Consider the following 20,960-nt stretch of genomic DNA (forward strand, 5'->3'; position numbering starts at 1 on the left):
CTCTGAGACAGGCACCCACTATATTTGGCTTCAGAGCTGTCTAAGGAGAAGCCAAGTTCTCTAGGCAAACAACACAGATCCACTGAGTTGGTCAAGCAAGATAAAATTTAATCTGGCACGTTAAAAGGGCAGCATTAAAATTCAGACCTGCACAGTATGCCTACAGGAGTCTCACCATGTGTTCATCGTCCTTGAGGCACTTGTGGACCAGAGCTTCAATTTTTTATAAGAATTACAAAATATTTGAGAAATCTGTGGATGAGGGTTACTAACACCTACCTTGTTGCAAAATAACTGTGGGTGAGAGAAGTCCCCTAGCCTTTAGTGGAAGATGAAGTAATCATTGTGATTTTGATAATTATGAAGGGATTTGGGAATCACAGTTGATTCTCTGTATGACTTCACTTACTACTATGCAAGAGAGGAAAACCTTTGCATAACGTATGGACATAGTTTCAATTTAATAGTCAAAATAACAACTCAGGAAACTTGTTCCCATTATTCAAGAAGCTTACTCTGGGGAAGCAGAATATCTGGTCCTGTTATATTTGGGTTTCTCATTGAGTCACAGCACAGAGAAAGCACTGATTGTGCCTGTGAATTAACTCTGCTGGACACTGAACTTCTGGTGGGGTATTCTGCTGGATCTCTCAGCAGCTTTCAATATTGAATCGCAATATACAGGTAGTCCTCAACTTACAACAGGTCATTTAGTGACCGTTCAAAATTACAACATCATTGAAAAAAGTGACTTATGGCTGTTTTTCACACTTACAATTATCGCAGCATCCCCATGGGCATGTGATCTAAATTTGAACGCTTGGCAACTGGTATATATTTATGATGGTTGCACTGTCCCAGAATGATATAATCACCTTTTGCAACCTTCTGGCAAGCAAAGTCAATGAGGAAGTGAGATTCTCTTAACCAAGTTACTAATTTAAGAACTGCAGTGATTCACTTAATTGAATTGTGGCAAGAAAGGTCGTAAAATGGGGCAAAATTCATTTAACAACTATCTCATTTGGCAACAGAAATTTTAGTTGAGGATTATCTGTACCTTTAGGGCAATTGAGAGGGTGGGGAATGAATGTTCCCCTCCCCCCAAAATTATCAGATTTCTCTACTGAGTCAATTCTCTTGTGATTTGCAAATACAGAGCGCCAGGAAAATTCTTCCTCACATTTCTCCCTATGTGAAGTCCCACACAACTCACTCAAGGAAACTGAGAATAATGTTGCTTCTCATATTCTAAACTTTGTAATTAAATTACAAAGTTACTATTGCAACTGAGATATTTTTGGGAAAGAAGTTTTGAAATTATGTCTTAATAAATTGAATAGATTTTTAGCCGGCAAAAAAAAAGTTATTGATACAAAAGAGTATCAATCATTTCCTGATGGAAATGAGCTCGTCTCCTTTCTCTCCTAATGCAAAAGGAGAGAATGCTTAATTCAAAACACCATGTACTTGAGTAGTGCCTTCATATTTATTTGTTTTGAGATATTCAAAGATCTGATTTTTTATTATCTTTTCCATGATCTTCCCAGGTATTGATACCAGACTGATTGGTCTGTAGTTTCCTGGGTCTGGGTTTGTTTATTTTTTTCATCATTTTTTCATCATCTCTGACAAGAGATTTGCATCTCATCTAAAAATTATACTGAGGAAAGCTCCTTGATAAAACATCTCTATATTGGTTTCAGAAACTTGTGGAGCCTGGATTGTATTTGCTTGGTATTTTGGTTATTCTGCTGCTTTCAGTCACCCTTTCTAGTGAGTAAAAGGAGAAAAAGCAATTCAGTTTTGATTTTTGAAGGTCAATTCATTTGTCATGGGGGGTTGACGAACTGACCTAGTTGCTGATTTTGGAGAAAGCAGTCCCACTGGGCCAGCCTAGTATGTAGGTGTTAGGGACTAGAACCCTGAGGGAGACACATATCCTTATTCTGCTGTTAGGGACTAGACCCCTGAGGAAGACTTATATCTTCATTCTGCTCTTAGGGACTAGAACCTTGAGGGAGACTCATATCCTGATTCTGCTGTTAGGGATTAGAACCCTGAGGAAGACTCATTATGCTGGTCTAGCTTAAAATTTGGACCAAGAGTAGAACAAGGAATAAAATCTGTGCATATTGACAGAGTGAATGAAGTGGGTCCATTCCTTACCCCTTAGTTGATCTAAGATGAAATAGAAAAGATGGCAGATTGCTTTGCTTTTGAGGACAAAAATAAGTGCTTACTTTGAAGGGAAATACTTGTTACGATTATGGCTTTTGTACATTATAAAACATAAAATATGTCTTAAGATAGGTGACCATAACAATCTTTTAAACTAAATGAAGAATTAAAAGAAATTATGTTGAGCTATGGAATGTTTTTGAGAAATGACAGTCTGACAATATCTTTTTTTCCTTTTAAAAAATTTACACAAGGACTCGAAGCCATACTCTGAAAAAACCAGAGTTAAACAGTATGATTTCAGATCAGTAAAGAAATGAGACAACACTGTACTCTCCTTTCTTATTTATTCATCTCATATATTGAACGGATATTGAAGAAATGTAGATTAGAAGGCAAATAACATGGTTTTCAATTGCTGGAGGAAACATCAATAACCTTCACTCTACTATTTATTGATAGTAAGATTAATCACATGGGAGGGAAAAAAATTATTTGAACAAATAACTGTTTGCAATGTCTTATTTTAACTTAGCAATAATTTGGATAAAATATAACTGCCAAAATCTAGATCACTCATTGTTCTTCAACATTAGATGTTCCTTCACGTTCATGTCAGGTCTCAGAATGATGATATAACATTTGGGGACAAAGATGCAGCCAAGTAAGCAGAGGCTGGAGGTCAGGATGGAGAAGATCTGCACAGCCACCATGTATTTTCCTTTGGTGCTCAGGTAGGCGGGGACAAAAGAAACCCAAACACTGCAGAAGAGCAGCATGCTGAAGGTGATCCACTTGGCTTCGTTGAAGCCCCCTGGTAATTTCCGGGCTAGAAAAGCCACCAAGAAACAGATGGAAGCCAGAAAGCCCAAGTAGCCAAGGGCAGAATAGAACATGATGACTGAACCTTCATTGCATTGCAGTAGGATCTGCCCTTTTTGGGAATATAAGTCAGAATCTGGGAATGGGGGAAAGATTCCCAGCCATATGAAACAGATGCCCACCTGAACACCAGAGCAGGAGAAGATGATGCAATTGGCCAAAGATTTCCCCAGCCATTTCCTCACTTTGCTTCCTGGCTTTGTGGCCAGAAATGCCATCACCACCATGATAGTCTTGGTCAGCAAGGATGACACAGCAACTGAGAAAACAATACTGAAGGCAGTTTGTCGAAGAAGACATGTCATTTTCTTGGGTTGACCAATGAATAGAAGGGAAGTCAAGAAGGAAAGCAGGAGAAAGATCAGCAGAATGTAGGTGAGATCACGGTTGTTAGCCTTGACTATGGGAGTTTCTCGATATTTAATAAAAATTCCTAGAACTAAGCCAGTGGTAAGAGACAAAAAAAGGGCAGAGACAGCCAGGATGAGACCTAAGTTTTCTCTGTAGGACAGGAAAGTTTTAACTTTGGCGACACACTGATTCTGCTTCTCGTTGGAGAAATGGTCATCTGGACATTTTGCACATTGGGCTACATCTGGAAAACACAACTGCTTTTTAAATAGTGATTCAATGACATTCAGTACATCATGACCAAACAATCAGAAGCAGGATGTAGATAGAGCAATGAAGATTTTCTCTTTCTCTCTCTATTTTTAAAGTAATTATATTATTAAAATAATGAAATGCAAGGAAAAAATGCTTAATTACTAAGAATGAATAAAGTAGTTAATTATGTTTATGGAAATCATTTCTCTCTTTCCTTTTGTTATTTCCCTAAGCTGTGAGTAGAATAAACACAAAAACACAAACACAACATTTCCACACATAATCTATTTGTTTCTCTGTGTGTGTGTGTTTTACTTTACAGTGTAAAGATTCTTGCTGGCATCTGATATTAGGTTTGATTCATCTCACAACTTTCTGGTTAAAAATCATGTTCTAAAGCTTTAAATATAACCTGCTGTTCAATGTGTTCCACATACGGGAGCTATTCTTTTTAAAAGTTGCTTAAACTTAATCACAGATTCTGTAGATCAGCGTTTTCAACCTTCACAACATTTAAGACATGTACTTCAATTCCCAGAATTCCTCAGCCAGAATTCCCCAATTCCCTGAATTCCATGGCTCCTGAGGAATTCTGGGAGTTCATGTCCACATGACTTAATGTTGCCAAGAATCACTGCTGTAGGTATTGTCAAGTGTCTTTGATGCATATTCTCCAAACTGACCTCGCAATCTGACATCACTGCCAAAATATCTATTTTTCCAAATCTCTCCTAACTTTCTTCTTGCGACTGCCAGAAAAAATATCTTAGTAGAGTCTGAGGTTAGGGTTAGGGTTAGCATTTTTTTTTTTTTATTATTTTTTGCTTTTTGAAACTATACCTATAAAGAATATTTGTGATTTCAGTTCATTTTGTATAGGATTTTTCTGAATAATTTGATGTATTTCATTCCAATGCTTTTGAGGTTTTTTTGCACAACCACCTCAGATGATAAAGTGTTCCTTCTTCTCGTGGCTTTTCCAACATTAAATGTTCTATTATTTGTTTATTTTGCAATTGTTGATGTAGCTTTAGAACATTTGAAAAACATTTGCAGCAATTTCCCCTTAAATTATAACTTGGCGTGAATTTTCTATATTTTTCTTTTTAAAAGCTCTTCTCATTTTTGTATTGTGCTTAATTGTTTGACATTTTGCATCCATTTTATCATAAAAATGTTTATTTTTTTCCACCTCCATGTTGTATTTTAAAAATAATTTATATATGGTTCTTAATCATAAATCTTGTTTTCTATATGTGTTTCAAATACTATCGTGTTTCTTAAGGTCTCTCAATCTTTTTGAAAAATTGCTTGTTATTGTTTCAGCAACTTGTGAAAACATTCACAATGGTGAATTTTACCTTCACTGAACAGTTCTTGCAGTGTTTTTAGTCTGTTTCCTGAGTCTAGATATAACATATTAGTATATGAGAACAAATATTGCTAATACCAGAGCCGTGGTGGCACAGTGATTAGAATGCAGTATTGCAGTCTAACTCTGCCCATAGCCTGGAGTTTGATACTGATCAACTCAAGGTTCAATAAGTCTTCCATCCTTTCAAAATCAGTAAAATGAGGACCCAGATTTTTGAGGGGCAATATGCTGACTCTGTAAACTGCTTAGAGCATGCTGTGAAGCACTATGAAGCAATATGTAAGTCTAAGTGCAATTCCTATTGCTACTATATTATCCTTAGAATAAAAGACTAGTGCTGCTTCTTTGTTCTTGAATTACCTACCTTCCTGCACAGAGATAGTTCCTTCAATACATGAAGAACAGTCATAGCAGCAAACTGGTTCTCCCTCTCTAGTCAGCTTGGTATATCCTGGGAGGCAACTTTCCGTACACCTAGAAAAGGGGGCCTTCTGAACAGAAAGAAAAATCAGAGAAATGTATGAATGAGGGAATTACTTCTAAAAATGGAAGCGAGCACCAAAGTGGGTTCATGAATTCAAGAAGGTACTTTCAAGATCTTTTTCCAAATACAATGAAAATATTTTTGTTTAGTGAAATTTCTCCACTAGCAGTTTCATTTCAGCAGGCTATAATCTCAGAGTCCCCGTAATGTTCAGAAAAAGCTGCTGACTCTCCAGTCCAATCATCATTATGCTGGGATTTTTCTGCATTTGGGCTTCAGATCCTATCAGCTTCAGCCAACTGATCAACGATACAAAACTATGGAAAGCCTAGTCCAAAGCATGGAAATCAAAAGGTTACTTCATCTTATCTTAGCAATTGCTAGGACATCATCTGTCACAACATTTCCTTTGCCTTCTTACAATATGTATTTCTTAGATCTCAATTTACTATCAACTGAGTCTCAAAGGAGACTCCAGTTCTGAAAAAACATTGAATGATTCAATAGAAGAAATTCTGTATAACTCAGGGTTGAATTGTAAACTCCTTGATGCTCTCTGGTTTGACTGCCTGTTTGCAGATATTTCATTACTTGAGTAGATAACATTATCACTGCTATCATCGGGTATTGATGATGTTACTTAGTTGGGAAATTAACCAATGAAATTACCTGCAAACAAACAACCAAGCTCAGAGAACACCAAAGATTCCTCTGAATAAAACGCCCTACCGTATGTTCCTCAGCGTCAAAGGCCAGTTCCCTGGTTTGTGATGCTCCTAAGTTTCCTTATGTGCTACAAGCAGCTTTGGCCTAGCCAACAACATGTTTTCCATTCTACACCGGAACAATGCTGGTATTCCCATCATAAGAAATAGATTTTTTTTAAAGTATTTTTATTAGTTTTCTATCATTACTATTCATTTGTGCTTAATGAACAACGTGTTATCTGGGTTGATTTTTGCCTAGTCATATTGCTTAAATTCTTTGAACTATGGTGCTGGAAAAGACTCCTGCGAGTCCCTTGGACTGCAAGGCGTTCAAACCGGTCAGTCCTAGAAGAGATCAACCCCAACTGCTTTTTAGAAGGCCATATCCTGAAGTTGAAACTCAAATACTTTGGCCACCTAATGAGAAGGAAGGACTCACTGGGTCACTAATGCTGGGAAAGATTGAGGGCAATAGAAGAAGGAGATGACAGAGAATGAGATGGCTGGATGGAGTCACTGAAGCAGTAGGTGTGAACTTAAATGGACTCCAGAGGACAGGAAGACCTGGAAGAACAAATTGGTTAAATTCTTACTCTCTGCCCTGCTTTTCCAATCATTGATAAAATAAGTTCTATATTTGAAAGTATTCTGTATCTTCTTTCACTTTGATTCTCAATGTGAGTCTGTCCATTTCTGCACAGTCCAATATTTTCTTCCTTATTGCTTCTTTTAATTGTGCTATCTCATTTTTCCAGTGCAGTGCAAATACATGTAATGTTAAATATACATTTCGTTTATCAAACTTTTCTAGCATTACGCCGAGTAAAAAAACAGTTCAGGTTTAAAATCTACATGTTTTCCTAACATCTTTTCTCATCAAGTATGTATTTTAGTCTAAAAGATTTTTGCTTTTACACATGTCCACCACAAGTGATAATATGTACTGGGATTTTGATTACATTTCCAACATTTGCTAGACATATTTTTAAACATTTTTGCTAATCTAACAGTAGCAATTTCAATCAAGAATCTTCTCAATCTCTCTGCTATTACTGAGGCAAAAAATGTATAATCCACATTTAATAATAATATTGGTCTATAATTTTTCATCTGTGTCAAATCTGAATCTTCCCTTCATATTAAAGTAATACTTGCTTCCATCTTCTAATAATACCTCGTTCACACTTTCTTCATTGGTAGGCTTAATGTATCTTGCAGATATTTGCAAACCTCTGCGGGTAGCACATCCGGTCCTGGTATTTTATCGTTTTTCTGCTTTTTTATAGCTTCTATGATTTCCATCATTGTAATTTTTTCATTTAATATATTTTTTAGGTTTTCTGATATTTTTGGTAGGTTTGCATTTTCCAAGTATTGTATCATTTTTTTCTCGAGAAATTCCTTCTACATCATATAATTTTTCATAAAATTATTTGTTTTTTTAATTGCATCAGTTTGAAATTGTATGTCACCCTTCTCATCTTGTAGTTTATTATCAGTTTCTTCTCTCTTTCTTTTTTCAGTTTATATGCCAACCATTTTCCCAGCTTGTTTTTATTTTCAAAAAAGTTTTGTTTTATCCTTTTTATTTGTAGAACCAATGCTTCTGACTCTATTAAATTTAATTTATGTTTCATTGTCTCCATTTGTCTTTTCACAATTTTCTTTTGTGGATGTATTTGTAATTCTAATTCCAGTTTCTTGAATTCTTCTCTGTTATGTTTTTTTTGTTGTTGTTCTTTTTAGCCATATATGTTATAGCTAATCCTCTAAAATACTGTACTTTCTGGTGTATAAGATGACTTCCGCAAGCATTAAAATAGGTGCCGAAGTCGGGGGTCGTCTTATACGCTGAGTTGTCTTATTTGCCAGAATATAAAGTACGCTTTGGCTATGTCCCATACATTCTGAATTCATATTGTTTCCCTTTTATTTTCTTTAAAGAAAAACTCCATTTCCTTTATTGCTAATTCTACAAATTGTTTCTCTTTTAACAAAGATTGATTTAAAGTCTATCTTGATTTCTTCTTTACCTCTTTCCGGGTCAGCATTATTGGATTATGATCCACCCAAATGTTAGGTTTTACCTCAATCTCATATATATTAGTACTTAATTAATTCTAGGCCAAGATTTATGTCTAATCAAATAAAACATGTACTGGGTCTTTTTTGGGTTACTTTCTGTCTAAGTATCCTGTATGGAAATTTCTTCTGTCATTCTAAAAAACACCTTAGGGAGTGTCTTTTTTCCCCTTTCCTCTCTTTTGCTGTTTCTATAATCTAACTTTCTATCTACAATTGCATTAAAATCTCCAATCAAACAAATGCTTTGATGTTCCATTTCCAATATTTTCCTTTGTAATTTTTGATATAATTCTTCTTGTTTGTTATTTGGTGCATACATTGCTACCATCAGTATCTGGTTTTGATTTATCATTATTTCTACCATTAGGATTCCTCCTTCTTTATCTGAGTAGACCTGTTTGGATTCCAATGTCTCTTTTATATATAAAGTGGCCCCTCTTTTCTTTTGAGATGCTGATGTAAAATAAAGTTTCCCAATTTTGGAATATTCCAGCAATTTATAGTGTTGTTTTTTTATATGTGTTTCTTGGAGACAAATTATATCTATTTTTAGTTTCCGTAATCGTGCAGAAAATATTTCTTTTTGATGGGGAGTTCAATTCATTTATATTCATTGAGAAAATTCCACTTTCTTTCTCCATCTTCTTATATTTAGGTTTTATTCACCTAGTGGACAATTCCTGTCTCTGTTCTTTTATCACCTACTCTCTTTCTTGATCTGTATCTGTATTTTCTTCTTCTTCTTCTTCTTCTTCTTCTTCTTCTTCTTCTTCTTCTTCTTCTTCTTCTTCTTCTTCTTCTTCTTCTTCTTCTTCTTCTTTTTGTATGGGTGTCTCTTCTGTTACTAACTTTCTCTGTATTTCATCTTCCCTATCCCCTTGTGGTTCTTGTGTTTTCTCTTCAAGAAAACTTCTGTATGTCTCATAGAACTCTGTTGCCTTAAAGATGGAGTCCAATTTTCATATCCCAATTTATTAATATTCCCTCTAGGACCAACCATCTGAAATTCACTCCTTTTTCATTTAATTTTATAATCAAAAATTGGTAGTATTTTCGAGAATATCTTATCCTCCTAGGGATCTGTTCAGGACCACAATTTCTTTTTTTCTATACATCAGCAGCTCATCTCTTACTCTCTTCAATATTTCATTGTTTTTTTCACAAATCTAATGTGAACCTAGGGAGTCTATGTCTCCTTGTGTAGCTTGAGTTAATTCTATATACCTGATCCAATTCTCCTTCCATCTCATTTTTTTCACTTCTAGTGCTTCAGCAAACAAATTAGTAATCATTTATGTTAGGACTTCCTCCTTATCTTCAGGTACGTTCTGTTCTGTTAAAAAGTGTGATCTTTTTCCATTTCCAGTATTGTGATTGTATCTTCCAAGCTTTTATTTGCCTGTGCTAATTTTTGATTTTCTTCTTTTCTTTCCTCCATCTTTTTCTTAGTTTCTTTTGATTTCTCTTCCATTTTCTGGATTTCTTGCTCATTTTTTGTAATCATTTGTTGAGAATTTTCTAATTGTGAGTTTATATTGAAGACCTGCTCATTTATCTTATCCAAATTGTTTCTTGTTTCCTTGTTTCCTTGTATCTTCTTTATGTGAAACAATTGCTTCCTGAATTGATTGCAATGTTGTTTGCATTTCATTTCTTGTTGAATCATGGCTTCAATCAATCTCTGATATACTGGGCTGGGCTACCCAGATGATGGTGATGAAGGAGATTTTTTAGAAGTTTTAGCAAGGTTTGGGATACTCTGTTTTTTTATTCCTCCAGTTACTCTATCATCAATCTGTTGTGCCCCCTGGAAAGTATCTTTATCTCAAAAAAAACTGTCTGTCACTATCAGGTTTGGAGGAGTAGTTATAAAGTCAATCGATATTTGTAATCAAAATGGCCAGCTAATCTTAAACCAATCAGTAAGACTCACCAAGCCAGGAGTAGTAAAAAGCCATATTGTTCTCTGTCTCTAGATGTTTCTTGAAATCCCAGGTCAACCAACGTTTGTAATCCACAGTGAGCAGTATAATTCCATACATTCAGTGATAAAATATTATATAAAGTCCTGCTTCCTTCTATCTTCAGCTGTTCCAAGAGCTTTCAAAGTCATCCAGCTGGCTGCTTATCTGTATCTGGGCTTTATGCCAAGTCCATCCCAGGGATAATATATGAAAGATTTTGTCTCTATTTCACCACTAGATGCCACTCTCCCAAGTAATTGGAGTTTAAATCAAAAGTTATTCATAAGATTAGTCTCATACTATTATTTTTTAAGCACAAATTAATAATTTTGATGGTTGATCAAATTTAGCAAAGCAATGTCTTTATATTACTCATGGTTTATCATTCTGTATTCTCTATTCCTGTCCCCCTTCAAGTTTTCTTCCTCCCACTTTTGTTTCTCTGGTGGGGGGGGGATATCCCCTTCCTCCAGTCACATCTGGGGAGTTCTTGCTTTGGGGGAATTTATTCCAAGGAATAGTGTTCAAAAATGGTAGATAGAAAGAGGATCTTCTCACCCAGTTCCATGACATACTGTTATTGATCCTCTCGTAGGGCTAGTCCTCACCCTTCCCAGCTGTCAGTAGCTCTTGTACAGACTGCATAAATGCAGTCCATCTCTCTTCTGTGGGTTTGGAGGGATTTCCTCAGATCAAATGTGCTAATTGCGACCTGCCCATGATCAACAAGGGTTTCCTTCTTTGTTATTGCCTCTCTGGGGTGACTTTTGGGCTTTTGGGGCTCCCTGGTAGAAGGAAATCAGCTGTGGGGTGTGGAGCTTCGCACTCCCCACAACTGTATCACTACAACATCAAACCGGATATCCCTTATCATAAGAACAGATCTTTTGAGAAGACCATGAAAAATAATTTCTCCTTCAACTTGTACTTTTAGCAGTGGTGACTCTCCATCTGAGTTAAAAGACTGATAAACCAAAAAATCACATGGATACATAGGAACAGGTGAACAATAAAACCCACATAGAGGCAGACTTGGTTACCTGGTTAAAAGATGTTGGCCATATGATGGCACTCTCATCCACAGAGATCTTGATGTCTGAAGAGACTTCTTTTTCAACATTCCCAATTATCACCCCAACAGCAGATTTGTTGGGAAATATTGCCCAGTCCATGATATTAAAGTCAGCAGTGGGAATTCCATACTCATTCAAATAAATGTCATTTACAGAAAAATTGTAAATCTGGAAGTTTCTTAGAAATGGATGGAGCTGAAAAGACATGGAGAATCACCCTTGCAATGTATACATTCTCATTTGAGCACTAAGTCAAAACAGCGGTACTTTATCCTAGTGCTTCTGTCTGCAAATGTGATAGGAAGAGTATATTTTTCACTTTAATTACATCTCTCCCTCTCTTTCTTTCATACTCCCATTGTTTCTTACAGGCTCTTTCCACTCTGTCTGTCTGTCTATGTCTTTGTGTCTTCCCTTCTCACACACATATATATCTTTTTAATTTATTTTAGCCTACTCTTCTTTTTGAAATTGGTAAGCTCAGATCCCAAACATGTTGTGCAACAATGGTGGAAACTCAATAGAGCATGTCACATCCTTGTTTTTGTTAATTGCAAAGTCATGTCCGACCCATCGTCACCCCATGGACAATGTTTCTCCAGGTCTTCCTGTCTTCTACCTTCTTCTGGAGTCCATTTAAGTTCACACCTACTGCTTCAGTGACTCCATCAAGCCACCTCATTCTCTGTCGTCCCCTTCTTGTATTACCCTCAATCTTTCCCAGCATTAGTCCCTTCTCCAGTGAGTCCTTCCTTCTCATTAGGTGGCCAAAGTATTTGAGTTTCAACTTCAGGATCTGGCCTTCTAAAGAGCAGTCGGGGTTGATCTCTTCTAGGACTGACCAGTTTGAATGCCTTGCAGTCCAAGGGACTCGCAGGAGTCTTCTCCAGCACCATAGTTCAAAGGCCTCAATTCTTTGTTGCTCAGCCTTTCTTATGGTCCAATTTTCGCATCCATACATTGCAACTGGGAAAACCATGGCCTTAACTATATGCACTTTTGTTGGCAGGGTGATGTCTCTGCTTTTTAGTATGCTGTCTAGATTTGCCATAGCTTTCCTCCCCAGGAGCAAGCGTCTTTTAATTTCTTGGCTGCAGACCCCATCTGAGGTGATCTTGGAGCCCAGGAAAATAAAATCTGTCACTACCTCCATTTCTGCCCCATCCATTTGCCAGGAATTGAGAGGCCCGGATGCCATGATATTGGTTTTCTTAATGTTGAGTTTCAAGCCAACTTTTGCACTCTCCTTCTTCACCCACATTAAGAGGCTCTTTAGTTCCTCATCACTTTCTGTCATTAGAGTGGTATCATCTGCCTATCTTAGGTTGTTGATATTTCTCCCGGCAATCTTAATTCCAACTTTTGATTCATCTAGCCCTGCCTTTCTCATGATGTGTTCTGCATATAAGTTAAATAGGCAGGGTGACAATATACAGCCTTGCCAGACTCCTTTCCCAATTTTGAACCACTGCTAGTGGTTCCGTGTCCTGTTCTCACTGTTGCTTTTTGACCCACATATAGGTTTCTCAAGAGACAAATAAGATGTCTGGTACTCTCATCTCTTTAAGAACGTGCCACAATTTGTTGTGATCCACACAATCAAAGTCTTTAGTGTTATGTCCCGAGCCTTGCAAACGGGCTCGGGGCATTTGCAGGCAGTCCCGGGCAGGTGCAAGCTGCCCGGGACCAGACAGGCTGTCGCCACCGCCTGTGCGCATGCGCGGGTGCTGGCGCGGGAAAAGTAACACATTGACCCAGGAATTGCCTATATAAGAGGCTGGGAGCTTTTGGGCACTGCTGAAGCCTTCACCTGTAAGCTGAACACAGAATAAAAGAAAACCTGAGAACTACAACTGCTTCTCGTGTCTGCTTTTTGCCAAGGACTCAACACTGGCGACGAAGGTGGGATGCCTTACATCGTCTGGAAAGGAAGAGGTGTAAGCTTACCCAAGTGAGTCCTGAGCAGCGGAACGGAGTTGACTCGGCAGCTACCCGCCAATCCAGCGTGCATTCGGGGGTAGGCTGGCTGATAGACCCGTCTCCTGAAGATGGCGAAAATTGGAAGGCTTTCGGAGTTCGATGTCTCACATCCAGAGAGGTGGGAGTCCTACGTAGCCAGGTTGGAAAACTACCTCAAGGTGAACCAAGTGAGGGAAGATAGCTTGAAGGCTGCCACCCTGCTGTGTGTCTGTGGTCAAGATGCCTTCGAAATTGCGGAGAACCTCGCAGCACCTGTCCCATTAGAGTCTGTCAACTATGCAGATCTAAAGAAGCTACTGAAGGAGCACTTCCAGCCTAAGATGTCCGTCATCGCATGGCGCCACACTTTCGAGCAGAGGGATCAACGATCCGGAGAATCGGCCAAAGAATACATCGCCGCATTAAGAAAGGCCGCCAAGCACTGCGAGTTCAAGGACCTCGAAGAACGACTGAGGGATCGATTCGTGTGCGGGCTAAGGCATCGAGAGCTACAACAGAGGCTTTTCGCCAAAAAGGTCTTTCCAAGATGCCTTAAGAGAGGTCACCGCAGAAGAAGCAGCAGGCGGCGCCATCAAGAACATGCGGCCGATCAGGAACAGTCCAGATGTTGCATCCGTGCACCAAGAAGAAGTCCAAGGGAACTCCGAGGAGGATCCGGACGAGGAAGTCGACCGTCTTCACCCCACGAAGGAAGAGAACCGGAAAGGAAGCTCTTCAGCTTCCCTCAAGTGCATCGGCTGTGGAGGTCGCCACAGGAGAGCCGACTGCAAGTTCCGCGCCGCGATCTGCCGGGCGTGCGGGAAACAAGGAGATATTGCAGCTGTGTGTCTGGGCCGACAAAAGGTACTACCTCAGGAAGAACTGCGCCTGAAAGGTACCAGGGTCCCTAGCCAGAATAGGGTAGGTTTTTGCGCTTCGCGAAGGAGCATCCTTAGGACAGGCACACACAAGCCCATTAAGAAAAAGCTGTCACTCAAGGTGAAGCTACAAGGGGTTCCATTAACCATGGAACTAGACATGGGGTCTGCACTTTCAATCATCTCCTTGCCTACTTTTAGGAAGATTTGTTCCGGCAGTGGAACTCAGGCCAAGTTAAGGCCTTCTGACATTGTGCTAACAGATTTTCAGAATTCGAGAGTGTGTGTTAAGGGGGAGGCCACCCTTAATGTACAGTATAAGAATTTTGAAGGTCCACTAGACCTATTAGTAGTAGGGGGTGAACGAACGAGTCTCATAGGACTCGATTGGTTTGAAGCCTTGGGGATACACGTCACGGGGCTCAACAGCTTACAAACACTCGACCTACAGGAAGTCTGCAAAGAATTTGCAGATGTCTTCAGCCCCCAGCTGGGCACATTCAAGGGACCCCCTGTGTCCTTAAAACTAGACCCCACTGTCACTCCAATTAGAATTAAAGCAAGAAGGGTCCCTTTTGCTTTAAAGAGTAAAATTGACACTGAAGTTAGACAAACTGATCCAACAGGGAATTCTAGAACTTGTTGATTCCAGCCCTTGGGAGACCCCCATTGTCACGCCTCTAAAGGCAAATGGGGACATTCGCATTTGTGCTGACTACAAATGCACTCTTAATAAGGCATTGCAGCAACATGCCTATCCTGTTCCTGTGGTCAGTCATATTCTGGCCTCCCTCAAGGGGGGGGGGCGTTTTTGCAAAGCTTGACCTAGCTCAAGCGTATCAACAGCTGCCTGTTGATGATGATGCTGCTATAGCTCAGACTATTGTGACCCACAGGGGAGCCTTTAAGGTAAAAAGGCTACAGTTTGGAGTGAATGTCGCTCCTGGGATTTTCCAAAGCGTAATGGAAAACACACTACGGGGCATACCGGGGGTTTGCCCCTACTTTGATGATGTCTTAATTGCAGGAGACTCCACACACATTCTAGCTGAAAGGCTAAGGGCTGTTCTGTTAAGGTTCAGGAAAACAGGCCTCAAGCTCAAAAAAGACAAATGCAAAATTGGGGTGCCTTCTACTGAATTTCTGGGGTTCAAAATTGATGCTGCTGGGATTCACCCTGCTGAATCTAAACTAACTCCCAATTTAGAAGCACCTAGGCCAAAGTCTAAGGCCGAACTTCAGGCCTTCCTGGGCCTCCTGAATTTCTACAATTCCTCTCTTCCACATAAAGCTAGTGTAGCTGAGCCTCTTCACAGGCTGTTAGACAAACAAGCAGTGTGGCAGTGGTCACGAACACATGAGGCTAGTTTCAATGAGGTCAAGGCCTTACTCACTTCTAACAGTGTACTTGCACACTTCAATGAGTCCCTTCCTGTGTGCATCGCTTGTGATGCTTCCCCTTACGGGGTAGGAGCCGTCCTGAGCCACCTCAGGTCTGATGGAACTCAGGTTCCTGTTGCATATTACTCCAGAACACTGTCTTCTGCTGAGCGCAACTACGCTCAGATAGACAGGGAGGCTCTGGCTGTTGTTGCTGGAATTAAAAAATTCCATGATTTTTTGTATGGCAGGCATTTCACGATCTTCACTGACCATAAGCCTCTGCTGGGACTGTTTACCACACGTAAACAAACTCCCCAAATCATTTCCCCTAGAATGCTTAGGTGGTCTATTTTTCTGTCTGCATATGATTTTTCATTACTCCACAAGCCTAGAAAAGAAATGGGCCATGCTGATGGCCTCAGTAGACTACCCCTGCCAGTTGTAGAAGCTGACCCTGTGCCAGCTGTCAACATTCTTTCCATCCAAGCCTTGCCCGAGTCCCCTCTGAATGCGAGGGATGTTGCCACTGAAACAGGCACAGATCACACACTTTCACGTGTCCTTTCTTGGGTTTTGTCTGGATGGCCTGAGCACTGCCCTAGTCCTGAGTTTCAGAGTTTCTGGTCCAAAAGGAACGAGTTGTCCACTTCTCAGGGTTGTCTGCTTTGGGGAAACAGAGTTGTCATTCCCACCTCAATGAGGACTAGGATCTTAGAGTCCCTCCACGAGGGTCATCCTGGCATTGTTCGCATGAAGGCCCTTGCGCGCAGCCACTTGTGGTGGCCTGGTTTAGATAAGGACATTGAGGCTAAGGTGCATGCATGCCACCTGTGCCAGCGCTCTCGCCCAGAGATGCCCCAAGCTCCTGTGCATAGATGGGAGGATACACAGTCCCCATGGTCTAGGGTGCACATTGACTACACTGGGCCCTTTCAGGGCCAGTTCTTCTTGGTCCTCATTGACAGTCATTCAAAATGGCTTGAGGTTGTACCTGTCTCATCCACCACCGCTGCAAAGACTATTCAGGTACTGAGGGGGATTTTTGATGCACACGGGCTTCCAGATGTCATCGTGTCTGACAACGGCCTTCAATTTACTTCCTCCGAATTCCAAGCTTTCTTACAGGCTAACATGATTCGTCATGCCACGTCTGCACCCTTCCACCCGCCCACCAACGGTATGGCTGAACGCATGGTCCGCATCACAAAGGACGCCTTGAAAAGACTCACCTATGGGGACTGGTATCACAGGTTGGCTGACTTTCTCCTTTCTTACCGCACCACACCGTCCACTTCTACAGGGAGAAGCCCAGCTGAACTTCGCTGGGGGCGCAAACTTACTACGAAGCTTGACCGGTTGCATCCGGACAGACTGCCTTCATCTACCTCACATCCTAGGGCACCTAGACAACTACTTGTGGGTGCCCCGGTTTGGACTCGCAATTACGGGCCTGGTCATACATGGGTCCCCGCTTCTATTTCCAGGGTCACAGGTCCTCTATCCTACGAGGTAGCCCTGGACAACGGTCGTGTCCTGCATCGGCACATCGACCAACTCCGCCCTAGGCGGGATCTTTCAGATGAGACTCCTGGGTCTTTTCCAGGGGGGAGGGGGACCCTTTAGAGCAAAGGGAGGGGCACGAGCTGCTGCCCACCTCCAATGATGGAGCCACAAACGGCCCATTCCAGGATTCCGCGAGTGCCCCAAACAGGAATTCTAAGAGCCTATCCAACTACCAGGCATTCACGCCTACTCCAGCCAGGGAGTCACCCCAGGGGTACAATCACTATTCACCTGCACAGCCAGTACTCCAGTCAGGGAGGATACCCGGGAGCATCCCAATAAATCATACCCCGCAAGAGAGCTGGCACATAATCCCCAGAGTTGGCCTGACCTTACCCCAAGTCCTACAGGGGGTCAAACATACAGGGAGGTGGTCGAGGAACCAAGTCCCGACCGCAACACCTCTAACCCAAATCAGGGAGTAACTGAGTTTTGGGAAGGTACAGAAACCCACACGAGCCCGGACACAGAAAGGGGTTTAGGGAATGGACAGCCTCCTGACAGGTCTTGGACGGACCTAGGAGGTTCTACAGAGACGCCCAGCAGTGGCTATCACTTCAAGGGGCCCGAGGGCCTACAGCTAGGCAGGTCAACCAGGTCACAAAGTGACAGAAGCCCTGGCCTGATGAGCCCGGTGGGCGAGCAAGCAGGCCAGGCATTGGGGCACAGTCCTTGGAAGGCACCAAGGCAAGATAAGGAGAACAGGCTCACGTCTCCCTTCAGTCAGGGAACACCTGTCAGAAACCCAGAGCTGAGAAGGTCACAGAGAGCAAGGAAATCTCCTAAGTACTTAGAGGATTACATAACATTGCTGGCTAAACACAAGCCAGTAAACAGTAGGAGCACTGGGGAGTAGAACACTGCATCAAGAAATAATTGTCTGTTGGTAGTAGTCTTAGCCCGGGGGAAAGGGGTGTTATGTCCCGAGCCTTGCAAACGGGCTCGGGGCATTTGCAGGCAGTCCCGGGCAGGTGCAAGCTGCCCGGGACCAGACAGGCTGTTGCCAGCGCCTGTGCGCATGCGCGGGTGCTGGCGCGGGAAAAGTAACACATTGACCCGGGAATTGCCTATATAAGAGGCTGGGAGCTTTTGGGCGCTGCTGAAGCCTTCACCTGTAAGCTGAACACAGAATAAAAGAAAACCTGAGAACTACAACTGCTTCTCGTGTCTGCTTTTCGCCAAGGACTCAACATTTAGGATAGTCAATGAAGCAGACGTAGATGTTTTTCTGGAACACCCTAGCTTTCTACATGCTCCAGCATATGTTGGCAATTTGATCTCTAGTTCCTCTGCCTCTTCGAAATCCTGCCTGTACTTCTGGTAGTTCTCGGTCAACATACTGCTGGAGTCTAGCTTGTAGGATTTTAAAAAATGTAAAAAATGTCACATCCTACTGTTATTTATTCAACAATTGTGAAAAGAAACTTCCAGTCTCTTGAAACATTTATCCTAATGTCACAAGCATCCTGAATCAGCACACCAGGTTTAATCTAGAAGATTCAGCAACACAAACTATTTGTTTGGTTAGAACAAATATTAGAAACAGGCAATTGTTGTTAGGTCATCCCCATATGATGATACTTATCTTTAATGTAACATTTAAGAATGGAAAGGGAACCATCAGCAACATTTTGAAGAAGCATTACCTGCCATGGCAGTACCATCTGGAGTGTCTGGTGGTCCCCAACAGGCATTCTCCTCTTACTCATTTGGGAGGAAAAGGCAGCACTGAGGACCCAGGCCACAACCTGGATTGTTGTGGAAATACTGGAGCCATCCTCAGACAGGATTCTTCCAACCAGATCCGGGGATGGGATTTCCCAAGTCTCTTTTTCCAGGCATCTGTTCCAAACTTTCTTAGACAACAAAGGGCTTGAATAAGAACACAGAAATGCTGCCTCCCCAAACTTTCCTGTAGCAGAATAATGTGAATCAAAATCATAATATTGTGTCCTTTTCTTTGACTTAGTTGAGAAGGATAATAAAAGATGGTTATGCTGGAGATTAACCAATCGGTAAAATAATCTCACATTTAAATCTGACAAAGCTGTAGCAATCCATACTTTTTCCTCAAACAGGATTTTTTTCTTTTCAATGTCTCGTATTAGCACTGCTAGTATTAATGTGACCTGAAAGTTCAAGTAACAAACAATACTTTTCACTTTAGTGTCGCTAAAATATTCAAGGATGTCCTTTTCCCTCCCTGCTCTAGGACCCAAGGGTAAGCTTTCTGAGAAGGCAACACAGACACCTTTCCTTACGGCTTCTGGCACAAAGGTCCTTCTGAACTTTTCTCCGCTTTCATTGTCCGGAGCAGCGAGGCCGATCCACGTCCATCGGAAATGCAGGAGCAACTTGACAATTGCCAAGTGAGGAGGTTCTTGTTTTGGACTCACCGGGTAGAAAAAAGGAAAATGATGTTTCTGCTCTGGAATGTGGCTGATGACCCCATAGTTGATCTAAGATGAAACAGAAAAGATGGTTGATTGCTTTGCTTTTAAGGACAAAAATAAGTTCTTATCTCTAAGGGACTTTTTTTCTGATGTTAACTCTATACTGACATATCAGCTGGTCAATTATATTCACCAAGTTATACAACTGCACAGAATTTTCAATTTAGATGTGCTGTTTTATTATCCTATTTTTTTCCTTTCCCATATAACAAATAGCTGTATTACAGTTTTTCTGTTTTTGCTGTACTCTTGTATTGTAAACGCTTTAAAAATAATATCATTTGATTTGCTTTGATCATAGATTGGGGAAAATGGAACATCATGTGAATGCAGTAGAAAAAAATATGTCAGCTGGGTATGTTTTCATTGTCTTTACGTGCAAGTAGGGAAAAACTCTCTTAAAGTAACATTTGCCTATGTTATTTTCATTACAATCCTTAGAGATGTTGTTTGGAATTGGTTGGAATAAGGGTAAAAAGATGTTTTTGTCTGCGAAGACATGAGACTGCAGTGACCAGAAGACAGGGAAAAGAGGCAGAAGGGGGGGAAAGAGGATGCAAATTCCATGCAAAATATGGTTGAGAGCAGTTCAGATGAGCTATGGGTGAAGGTTCATTCAGTTGAAAAATCTCTGTGTAATCCATGTATCTTTAAAAAAAATCAAGATATGCAATGATGTAAGAATGAGGAAAGGTATTTGAATGCCTGATGAATAGTTCAGGTGTTCTTTAAGCTCTGCAATCTGACTATTTTATTTATTATCTGACCCCTTTTGGATTATCAATAGACTTTACAAAATGAAATTAGCTTCAGTATTCATTCCTACTTGTGGAATTTTGTAGATGCCCAGCATAGTTGAAATGGAAGTAAAGAACTCCGAATCAGTCCCTTCAAGCACAGCCAGAAGATTATTTTGTCTTCCACAACTGTAGTTTGGGACATTCTCTTGCCCTGTAGACAGCAAGTCCATCATGACCTCATATGTTATCCTTGCGTTGAAAAAGTTCTCATAGATGCTGTAGCCCAGGGTGATGTTGGGTAGCAGCTTTGGATTCTGGTTGATCTCATGAGTGGCAAAGAAGAAGGGCAGGACATGACAGAAGCTCATACTCTGTATGCTGCAAGATAAGAGACTGCAGTTAGTTTTCATCTTCTATTCATAAAATCACATCATATTTCCTGAAACTGTTCCTTTAAGGACATTTATAACTAATCAGTTGGATTGCTGTCTTATAAGTCTAGTGCACAAATTTGACAATCTAACAATCTGTGCTCTACCTGGGGCTACTCTTGAAAAGTATCTAGAAGTTCAGATGGCACAGGATGTGGCTGTGCCAGCAATTATGGACACCTAAAGGACTGCACAT

General features: G+C 40.8%; 1 protein-coding gene across 1 annotated transcript; it reads right to left on the bottom strand.

Annotated features, from left to right (window-relative positions):
• Window positions 1–2,753: 2,753 nt before the first annotated feature.
• Window positions 2,754–20,701, bottom strand: LOC120313429 (vomeronasal type-2 receptor 26-like). The gene is made up of 7 exons (XM_039355343.1): window positions 20,420–20,701; window positions 19,402–19,599; window positions 19,171–19,269; window positions 11,325–11,552; window positions 8,638–8,714; window positions 5,409–5,518; window positions 2,754–3,652 (listed from the first exon to the last, which is right to left on the bottom strand). Exons 1-7 carry the CDS (start codon window positions 20,699–20,701, stop codon window positions 2,754–2,756), a joined length of 1,893 nt encoding a protein of 630 aa, XP_039211277.1.
• Between the last annotated feature and the right edge of the window lie 259 nt (window positions 20,702–20,960).

The sequence above is a fragment of the Crotalus tigris genome, unplaced genomic scaffold (genome assembly GCF_016545835.1).
Source record: "Crotalus tigris isolate CLP2741 ecotype Arizona unplaced genomic scaffold, ASM1654583v1 scf7180000018682.9941245338:1185362, whole genome shotgun sequence".
Lineage (NCBI taxonomy): Eukaryota > Metazoa > Chordata > Lepidosauria > Squamata > Viperidae > Crotalus > Crotalus tigris.

What these genes read in the sequence shown, in the direction of transcription:
- LOC120313429 (XM_039355343.1), bottom strand. Translation starts at nt 20,701, where the DNA reads ATGAGCTTCTGTCATGTCCTGCCCTTCTTCTTTGCCACTCATGAGATC. An exon ending in GCATCTACAAAATTCCACAA is followed by an intron (nt 19,600 to 20,419) that starts GTAGGAATGAAT and finishes GTTTCATCTTAG; the next exon opens with ATCAACTATGGGGTCATCAG. An exon ending in GGCCAACATCTTTTAACCAG is followed by an intron (nt 8,715 to 11,324) that starts GTAACCAAGTCT and finishes GAATCCAAACAG; the next exon opens with GTCTACTCAGATAAAGAAGG.